We start from the raw sequence: 10,663 nt of genomic DNA, 5'->3' as shown, positions 1-10,663 counted from the left end.
TGGGGAACAAGTCCACAACCCGGGCATGTGCGCTGACAGGAATCAAACCAAGACCTCCTGGTTCATAGATTGATGCTCAACCACTGAGCCACATCAGCCGAGCTCCAGTATTTTAAATTGGAAATTGTAATTAATGTGATGATACACGTTAAAGTATTGGGGGGGGGGGTGGAAAATGCTGTTGACATGTAAAATAAGTATTATTGCTGTTCTGTGAAGATGAATCATTATAGACATCAATAAAGGTAACTGCATTGCTTTAAACATAGTAAACATAAACATAATAAACATAGTCATCCATCCCTAATCTGTCTTTGCATAACATTGACCTGTTAAAAGAGCGAAGGGCAGGTGATCTTTTTTGTGAAAGCTGTGAAAGATAAACATCAGATTTGGGAAATTTTTGTTCTTGGAGAATGGATGAACTAGTATAGTTGAAGAGTTGATTGTTCATCTACTTCTTTTAATGTCCACAAGCTGTATTCTTAGAAAGCAGGCTGGGGCACAACCATTCACCTAGAAATATGTCCTATTATGAACAAAACAGTTATTTTTTCTAAATCGTATTTTCACATTTTACTCAGTAGATTGTCTTATTGTCTGAAATAATTTGTGGGTGATTTTTAAGACTTGAACTTCCTTTCCAAATTTTTGGTACAGGATTTTAGTAGTATTTAGTTCTGTTCAAATAATTACTAAGCAGATTGTCCACTTAAGGGAAATGAAAATACTGTTTATTGAACACAGCCATGAGCCAAGCATTGTTCTAGAAACAAAGTAATTTCAGTAAGAATGATTATATGTAGTGTAGTTATGCTCATATAGGTGCCCAAGGTCACAGAGCTAACATGTGGTGACAGATGAAACCCATTTTCAGAAACCTGTTCTTTCCAACGTGATCCAATCCCCTTTGGTGGAGAGCTTTACAGTGTAATCCTGAACCTACACCCAGGCAGGCCCAGGGAGGCCGAGTGCTGGGAAGCTCACCTCTCTGGTGCCAGCTGTCTGCACTGCTTCCCTGAGCCCGGTAGTGGGAGGTAAAAGTATGTCTCGTGGTTGTGCCCTCAGGCATCTATCGAGCTGTGCCTATTCGAGTCAATCCAAGAGTGAGTAATGTGAAGTCTGTCTACAAAACCCACATTGATGTCATTCATTATCGAAAAACTGATGCAAAACGTCTGCATGGCCTTGATGAAGAAGCAGAGCAGAAACTTTTTTCAGAAAAGCGTGTGGAATTGCTTAAGGAACTTTCCAGAAAACCAGACATTTATGAGAGACTTGCTTCAGCCTTGGCACCAAGCATTTATGAACATGAAGATATAAAGAAGGTAACAATGGAGTTTTAAAATATACGTGTGTGTGGGTATAGATAGATAGATAGATAGATACTTAGATAAATGAGAGGGGGAAAGGGGGGGAGGGGAGAGAGAGAAATACCAATATGAGAGCAAAACATCGATTGACTGCCTCTTTCATGCCCTTTACCAAGGACCAAGCCCACACCCTGGCATGTGCCCTGACGGAATCGAACCAGCAGTCTTTTGGCACATGGGACAGTGCCCACCTGAGCCACGTTGGTCAGGGCAGTGATGGTGGATTTTTAATTTGTGGTTGAGAAAACGTTCTTTGTGACCAAATAGCGTAAAGCAAGCATGTTAAACATGCCGGCTATGAGTTTGACATGCTTGGTGTAAACATCCATCTCTTCCCCCATGACCACCACCCCTCCCCACCATAAAGGATAAGAGCTGCTGCCTATTGGGCAGAGCTCACAGCCTGACCTGGTTATAGGTTGAGGAGAATCACAGCACCATTGTCCATTTCTTTATCTCTACACCAAGCATGTCAAACTCATGGCCCTCGGGCTGCATGCCTCATTTATTTGACCTGTGTTAGCCTTTGAGTTTGACATGCTTGCTCTACACCAAACTTCCATGTTACCATATCTATGAAAAGCCACACAGAAGAGGGATTTACACGACCACCATTCTGATATGGTGTGTGCTAATGTATAAATTGGTTAGTGATAACTTAAGGCAGTGTCACGTTCATTTTTCTATACCTTTGTTTAAATTTCTTAATTATAATTCATAGAGTAGAAAAGAACCTCTAACATTTAACCCTTTGCGGTCCAATTTTATTTTTGGAATTCAAACAGTCTGGTCCAATTGATTGATAGGATTGAATGTTGACCCGGTTTGTGGTGTCGACCTCAGCCTCGATGTTGGACCTGATCCTAGCGCCTTGTCTGTCGAGTCAGCCTCCACGTTGGACCAAAAAGGGTTAAACTATATCTCAGTTATTCTACAGTAAATGAATGTTGAAACATGTTTCTTTGTTTAGGGGATCTTGCTTCAGCTCTTTGGTGGAACAAGAAAGGATTTTAGTCACACAGGAAGGGGCAAATTTCGTGCTGAGATCAACATTCTCCTGTGCGGTGATCCTGGGACCAGCAAGTCCCAGCTACTGCAGTATGTGTACAACCTGGTCCCCAGGGGCCAGTACACATCTGGAAAGGGCTCCAGTGCTGTCGGTCTCACTGCATACGTAATGAAAGACCCCGAGACGAGGCAGCTTGTGCTGCAGACTGGTGCCCTTGTCCTCAGTGATAATGGTATCTGCTGCATTGATGAGTTTGACAAGATGAATGAAAGTACAAGATCAGTATTGCATGAAGTCATGGAACAGCAGACACTTTCCATTGCAAAGGTACGTCACATTCTCCACCCATAAATGTGGACACATTTGCAATGTAGGAAACTGGTAAATACTTTAGATTGCAGCTAAATCTCTTGAGTATTTTTGACAGGATTCTCTTTATGAAATAATGTATTTTAATTTTGTCCTACAGAGTATGCAAAGGATTTAGTTTTGGAGAAAGATGCAGTTGTAGTATATACAGTTACCTAAAACTCGGTGCTTTACATGAATCCACGGACAGGGTGTTGTCCCAAATGGGACCACTGGAGTCACCTTTACAAGGTGGTGTGGCTCTCGGTGACATTGGAGACATGGTAGAGGTCATGCCAGGAAAAGATGTCTCTCACAGTTCCAGCCATCATTCAAGTGAAACATCTAACTGCACTGTTTTCTCTGATAGGCTGGGATTATTTGTCAGCTCAATGCACGCACTTCTATCCTGGCAGCAGCAAATCCTATTGAGTCTCAATGGAATCCTAAAAAAACTACCATTGAAAATATCCAGCTACCTCACACGTTATTATCAAGGTATGAAAACATTTTTATTTAAGAGATGTTTGTTCTTTGCTTATTTGTAGAATTTTCAGGGTGGGATTAAGGAAAGGAAATACTAATATTCAACAACGGCTAATATCACAAACTCTTGAATGCAAAAATTTTCAAATTTGGTTGGTGAAGGGTTTTCATTGCAAGGACTGTGTCTTTCTTTCTTTTTTTTTTTAAACATATTTTATTGATTTTTCACAGAGAGGAAAGGAGAGGGATAGAGAGTTAGGAACATCGATGAGAGAGAAACATCGACCAGCTGCCTCCTGCACACCTACTGGGAATGTGCCTGCAACCAAGGTACATGCCCTTGGCCGGAATCAACCCTAGGACCTTTCAGTCTGCAGGCTGACGCTCTATCCACTGAGCCACACCGGTTAGGGCGACTGTGTGTTTCTTTACTCAGCTATGGGCAGCACCTTAATAATCATTTGTTTTTTGAAGCAATTAGGACATTTCACCTTGGCATCTATTTCAGAAGCCACTATTCTTATCTCATTCCTAAAGCCACTATTGGGAATCAACCACTATACTCTTTTCTACAAAGAATAGCTTCACGTAGTAGATAACTTTCTGAAAAGTTAAATTTTTTAAAGCATAATCAGATTAATTCCCACTCTTGCTCAATCCACTACTATAAATATTCATATGTTCCATAAAATTATTTTGCATTTTAATTGACTTTTTAACCAAATAGTTATTTTTTCTCTAAGCAGCTGAATGTGTTTTTATTTGTATATTCCAGTCTTTAAAATTAAAATTATACTAACATTTCCCTCAGGGAAATCTTTGAATCAGCTGTTTCTGGCCAGGCGAACAGTTACTTGGGTGGGAACAGAGCAGGGTGAATTGGATTGATCTGAAGGCTCGGTAGGCGACCTGGATAGAAGGGGCTTGGGGAGAATCCTCAGACGCCTGAGTAAATGCCATGTTTGCTGTACATGCCTAGGTTGCCCAAGAGCGATTTTTAAATTATGCTTGTAGATATGTTGGTGTCCCAACTATGAACACGTTGCTTTTACAATATTTTCTCAGGTTTGATTTGATCTTCCTCATGCTGGACCCTCAGGATGAAGCCTACGACAGGCGTCTGGCTCACCACCTTGTCGCTCTTTACTACCAGAGCGAGGAGCAAATGGAGGAGGAGTTCATGGACATGGCAGTGCTAAAGGATTACATTGCTTACGCTCACAGCATGGTCATGCCTCGGCTGAGCCAGGAAGCCAGCCAAGCTCTCATCGAGGTAACACAGGTCCATGTTTACAGCCTGAAAAAATGTCTCTCTACAACTATTTTTTTCTCCTTTGTTGCAAAATGATTTTTCCAAATGTGTAAAGGAAGAAAGGGTTAATTTATATAGGTTGTACACACACGTTTTACATTTAAATACTAAGTATAGTGGATTTAAGATCAGAATATAGGAGTTGAAGTATAGGTCATTCTACTTAGTGACTTTGTAATTCTGAACAAGTAATCCAGTTTCTCTGAGCTTCCATGTTCTTATTTCTAAAAAATAAAATATTTTATGTTCACTTTTCAGTATCGCTTACATAGGCAGCAGTGCATGATGACACATTAGGTTATTCAAACATTGTCATAGAGGATTTTTATGGGCTTTGCATCCTAATGAAGCTCCCCAAATACTCAAAAGTTGAAGATAATATATTCCATTTGTATTATTCTTGTTTGTTTGTTGTTGTTGTTGTTAATCCGCACCTGAGGATATTTTTCCATTGATTTTTAGAGAGAGTGGAAAGGAAGGGGAGAGACAGAGAGACACATTAATTGGTTGCCTCCTGCATGCTCCCTGACCAGGGCTGGGCATCAAGCCGCAGCCGGTACATGCCCTTGACTAGAATCGAACCTGGGACCCTTCAGTCTGTAGGCTGATGCTCTATCCCCTAAGACAGACCAGCTAGGGCCTGTTCATATTATTCTTGAGAGTTGCTCAAAAAGAAATAAAATTATGTCATCTATATGTAAGTTTAATACAACTTACCTTTGTAATATTATCCCAGTAACCTTTTGTGTGCCTTATTAAATGGGTCCTCAGCAAGGATATAAATTGGAGTCAGTGCCTGAGGAGCTTTTACAGATAGGCATCCTGATTGTCTTCTGCTCTGACCACAGCCTACCCCTTAGTCCTTTGAGTACTGGGCTTCGTACTTTCACTCCCATTCTCCAAAATCACATCCGACACCACCTTCTTGTGCTTGGAGGCACAAAGCTTGATCTCACTTTTCATTCCCCTCAATACCTGCACACAGCCTGGCAGTAGTTTCGTTTATTTAATAGAATCCTAAATGTTTAAAGCTCAACCACAAAACTAAGGTCATTGTTAACAAGGAATTTGGGCATTTTTTTCTGTCTACCCTAGGCTTACGTAGACATGAGGAAGATTGGGAGTAGCCGAGGAATGGTCTCTGCATACCCTCGACAGCTGGAATCTTTGATTCGCTTAGCGGAAGCCCATGCTAAAGTACGGTTTTCAAACAAAGTTGAAGCAATTGATGTGGAAGAGGCAAAGCGCCTGCATCGCGAGGCTCTAAAGCAGTCTGCCACTGACCCCCGGACCGGCATTGTGGACATATCTATTCTTACTACAGGTTTGTTATTTGCATTAAACATAAAAGCACATGAAAATTATGTAATTGATATTAAATGTAATTGATATTATTTTAGCATTCAGCCACTATCCCCTAACCTTAATGGAAATTTGAGACATTTCACTTTCTTATAGAAGAAATATTTTCATTAATTTTTTTTAAATTAGGAATGAGTGCCACTTCTCGTAAACGGAAAGAAGAGTTAGCTGAAGCATTGAGAAAACTTATTTTATCTAAAGGGAAAACACCAGCTCTAAAATACCAGCAACTTTTTGAAGATATTCGAGGACAATCTGACATAGTAAGTGTTCATATGTATTTTATGTGTAATAGAGTTTTTATCTTATTATTGACTTTCAGTTCTTTTTCTCATTTTCTCCTTCATTTATTAAGTAGTAAATGTTAAGGATAATGGAGAAAAGGAATATCACCCATAAACCCATCATCAAGAAATAATCACAATTAAAATTTTATTTGCCGCTTTTATAATTTTTCCATGTGTATATATTCACATGTGGTCTTTTTAAAAAATGAACATAGTTGATTATACTGCTTTATAACTTGCTGTTTCTTTTTAATTAACAAATTAATATTAACACCATCTGTGAAGGCAAATAGATTTCATATTAATCATACTGGTTGGTATTCTTTTGCATACACATTTCATCATTTACTTAATCAGTTGTTGTACAGTCGGGATGTTTGCAGTTTTTTGCTATTTTAAGTAGTAATAACTATCAAATTTATTTTGAGTTGTTTAGTGAAAAAAACTCTGATGGCTAAAACCAGCCTTTGCCTGCTATAATAATACCCCCCTTGACTTCTGTATTTATTATCTGTTCCTGCACTGCTAGTTGGGGGCATAGTTGAGTAGTTAATGACAGATGCCAAGCTCTCTCTATAACAGGTAAAGGAGTACTTGATATGTGTAAAATATTTGTTTCTCTCCTTTTTCCCAAAGGCAATTACCAAAGATATGTTTGAAGAAGCATTGCGTGCCTTGGCTGATGATGACTTCTTGACAGTAACTGGAAAAACTGTTCGTCTGCTCTGAAGTCTTTGTGAGCAGTGCTGTGTATTCTGCTTGTTTGCACTTGCTTGCATATGTGTGTGGCATATGGGCCAGTCAGCTGCCATTACTGCAAATAAACTCTTAAAGTCATTATTTGGCTCCATAACATTTTTCTAACCTGGGTTCAATTTTTGTAGAGAAATGAGTTTTCATTTTTTCTAACTCTTTTAAGTGAAAAATATTATGCCAGGTTGCAATAGAGATTATTTACTTGAACTGCCGTCTTTTAAAGATGGCAGTCTGGGTCATGGTTTTGATGCTAGACATTGTAAAAGGCAGTCATCCACATGCTTAAGGTTTTTGTAGTATGAGATAAGATTTAGCCAGGGCATATCATTCTGAGTGAGGTAATAAAAGATCAGAGCCTTGCCCTAGCCGGTTTGGCTCAGTGGATGGAGCGTCGGCCTGCAGAATGGGGGATCCCAGGTTCGATTCCGGTCAGGGGCATTTACCTTGGTTGCGGGCACATACCCAGTGGGGAGTGTGCAGGAGGCGCTGATCGATGTTTCTCTCTCATTGATGTTTCTAACTCCCTATGCCTTCCTCTCTACAAGAAATCAATAAAATATATTTTTAAAAAAAGAATTAGGTTCTTGATTAACTTCTTTACTACTTTATCCTAATGTGTAAAACTTTTTCCTAAATAAATGATAGACTTAAGTAATAATTGTTTATCTGGCATTATTTTTAACTAAGGAAAAAAGTTTTAATAAATACTACATTCAACCCAGCTGTCGTGGCTACGTGGTTGAGCGTCAGCCTATGAACCAGGAGGTCATGGTTTGATTCCTGGTCAGGACACATGCCTGGAATGCGGGCTCAATCCCGTGTGGGGCATGCAAGAGGCAACCAATCAATGATTCTCATCACTGATGTTTCTATCTCTCCCTCTCTCTTCCTCTCTGAAATCAATAAAATATATCTGATCAACAATAATCAACAAAGATCTACATAAGTACCTAAGGAATTAAGTGAACTAAGGTGGAGATGCTTCAACCATTATTACTTAAATTAACTGGGTAGTTCACAGTTCTGACCTTTACTAGAACTTCAGAGGTTACTAGCCTTTTTTGGGGGGTCTCTGTCCAAACCCAGCTAGTAAAGACAATGAATGGACTCTGGCATATGTATGTATGTATGTATAAATAAATACTGCATTCATGAAAATTCACGATGGTACGTACTTTATAAATCATCAAAGAAACTAATATGAATTTTACTCAAAAATTAATTCCAGCAGTCATTAGTCTTATAAAACCATCATATCTGAAATCTCACATGGAAATACTGCTATAATGAATAATCCCTGAAACATTTAAGACATTTTATGAGTTAGGCCTATTTAAGTAGACTCAAAATTCCTTAATAAGGTATTCATGGAAATGATATATCTAATTGAATATTTAAACAGCATTAAAATGTTAATATTGGATTAATACCATATGGTCTTTAGAGACCTCCGACCTTTTCAACCTTTTTCATCTCATGGCACACACAACCTACTTACTAAAATTTCACCAGTGGCCCAATCCTTACTAACTAGGACAGAAACAGAATGTTCATTGTAGTCAGTAATTTGTGGAACAAAGTTTAGATTTCAACTAGTCTAGACACAGATCGTGCCTGATCGGCATGGTTCAGTGGTTGAGCAGTGACTTATGAACCAGGAGGTCACGGTTCAATTCCCGGTCAGGGCACACGCCCAGGCTGCGGGCTTGATCCCCAGTGGGGCACATGCAGGAGGCAGCCAATCAATGATTCTCTCTCATCATTGATGTTTCTATCTCTCTCTCCCTTACTCTCTGAAATCAACAAAAATATATATTGAAACCTGAACTCTGAAACTCCTGGGGCCAATGAAGAGAGGAAATCAAAGCTAGTAACTCTTGGGTCACAAGTTACAAATGTCAGTACTCCGAACAATGTTCCCCGTAGGCCAAGGTGGTTTAACCTAAAGATGCCCCAGGTCTTTGAAGATTGCAACATCACGAGTTTTCTCACTCCCAGCAAATCTTTTACTGCTGTGATAGAGGTGACTGGAACTGCTGGAAAGTAAGAGGTGGTGCTGTGTGCGAATAGAACGTGTAGTGGTAAAGCGTTCGTGATACGGATAGGCAGGTAGCTGGAGAAAGGAAGATTCTAGTATAAACTAGAACACAGGCATGCAGACCTGGAGACAGCAGGAGTAAACGGACAGGGCTTCCTGGTTAAGTGTGGGGAACCAAAAAAAAAAAAAAAAAGTTAATATTGGAATGAGAGAGCTCATCTGACCAAACTTTCATTTTTATGAATCATCATTCTTTGCTGTCCTTGATAGGTTTGCATAAACATCTTATAGCTTGGAGGAGGCAATAGTTAGGTTGGTGTATCACCAATGGATGCAAGGCAGACAGCCCACCAAGTGGCTTTATCAAGGAGGTTTCCTCAGTGAGCTCACTGACAGGAGATGGTTTTACACATAATCCTCAGCCACTCTGTAGGACCAATTCTCTCTCTATAGATGGAGGAGGCAAGTTTCATCTCTTGCCTGAAGACCCAAGAGCAAGAGAGAAAGCTGAAATTAAACCAGTTGTGTCTTCTGACTTTAGAACAACCATGCTGTGCTCAGGCTACAACTCAGGTTTTAAACTGTTCATTCTTTTGGACACACTGTTTACACTTCCAAAATCATGCAAAGAAGGTTCCCTGGTACTTGTCGCATGGTGGGTATTTTGTAAATGTTCCATTGAGTGGAAAAGTCTTAATTTGTTGAACTGTGTTCTTGCGACCACATGGTTTTCAGACATGAAATAAGTTTTATTCACATCTGTAATACTCAACAGTATAGATTTAAAGAAAAAACAAAAACCACTGCCTTGGTCTAGAGCAGTGGTCTGCAAACTCAGTCAACAGAGCCGAATATCAACAGTACTTCAAAATAGACTCGCCCAGGCCGAAAACCGACTTCTGCGCATGGGCCACGAAGTTTCAATCGCACTACATGCGCGCCCACACGTGGTATTTTGTGGAAGAGCCTCACTCAAGAGTCCAAAGAGCCGCATGTGGCTTGCAAGCCCCAGTTTGCTGACCACTGGACTAGAGTATCTTCCCCACTTGTACAAGGTGGCATTTGTTGTGAAGAGCATAGGTGTGGGCTGCCCAGGTTCAAATCATGGCTCACCATTTATTCTCAGCATGAAATGCTTTTTTTTAAATTTCTTTATTGATTTCAGAGAGGAAGGGAGAAAGAGAGAGAAATAATGATGAAAGGATCATTGATTGGCTGCCTCCTGCACACCCCCTACTGGGGATCGAGCCTGCAACCCAGGCATGTGCCCTTGGCCAGAATCAAACCTGGGACCCTTCAGTCTGCAGGCTAATACTCTATCCACTGAGCCAAGCCGGCTAGGGCAGCATGCAATGCTTATTGATAAGTGCTCAATGTTACTATTAACAAAGAGAATAGGTAGGACAATATAATTTCAGCTTAATTCCTATGAATATAGTTTTTAAAACACGGTAAGGTAATTCCATTTGAACTTTTCTCTCTGACGCTGACCCTGAAAGATACTCAGAGTTGCTAATTAGAGTGACTTTATTTGATTTATATAAATATCCATGTGCCATTCTCCTTCCAGCATCCATCATAAATGTAACCAACTTCATGCAAAGGAGTAAAAAATTATCTAGAACAGCCGTGGGCAAACTACAGCCCGCGGGCCGGATCCAGCCGTTTGAAATGAATAAAACTAACCCCCAA

General features: G+C 40.0%; 1 protein-coding gene across 1 annotated transcript in view; it reads left to right on the top strand.

Annotated features, from left to right (window-relative positions):
* Positions 1-7,017, top strand: part of MCM4 (minichromosome maintenance complex component 4) — a 16,884-nt gene extending 9,867 nt beyond the window's left edge. Inside the window, exons 9-15 of the mRNA XM_015568645.1 lie at positions 1,069-1,328; positions 2,344-2,709; positions 3,101-3,228; positions 4,282-4,489; positions 5,624-5,852; positions 6,020-6,153; positions 6,814-7,017. Of these exons, the coding sequence (XP_015424131.1) occupies positions 1,069-1,328; positions 2,344-2,709; positions 3,101-3,228; positions 4,282-4,489; positions 5,624-5,852; positions 6,020-6,153; positions 6,814-6,906 (1,418 nt within the window). The 3' untranslated portion in view covers positions 6,907-7,017. The remainder of the gene's footprint in view (positions 1-1,068; positions 1,329-2,343; positions 2,710-3,100; positions 3,229-4,281; positions 4,490-5,623; positions 5,853-6,019; positions 6,154-6,813) is intronic.
* The last annotated feature ends 3,646 nt before the right edge of the window (positions 7,018-10,663 follow it).

This window comes from Myotis davidii, unplaced genomic scaffold, assembly GCF_000327345.1.
Source record: "Myotis davidii unplaced genomic scaffold, ASM32734v1 scaffold452, whole genome shotgun sequence".
Lineage (NCBI taxonomy): Eukaryota > Metazoa > Chordata > Mammalia > Chiroptera > Vespertilionidae > Myotis > Myotis davidii.
This window is presented reverse-complemented; position numbering and strand designations above follow the sequence as displayed.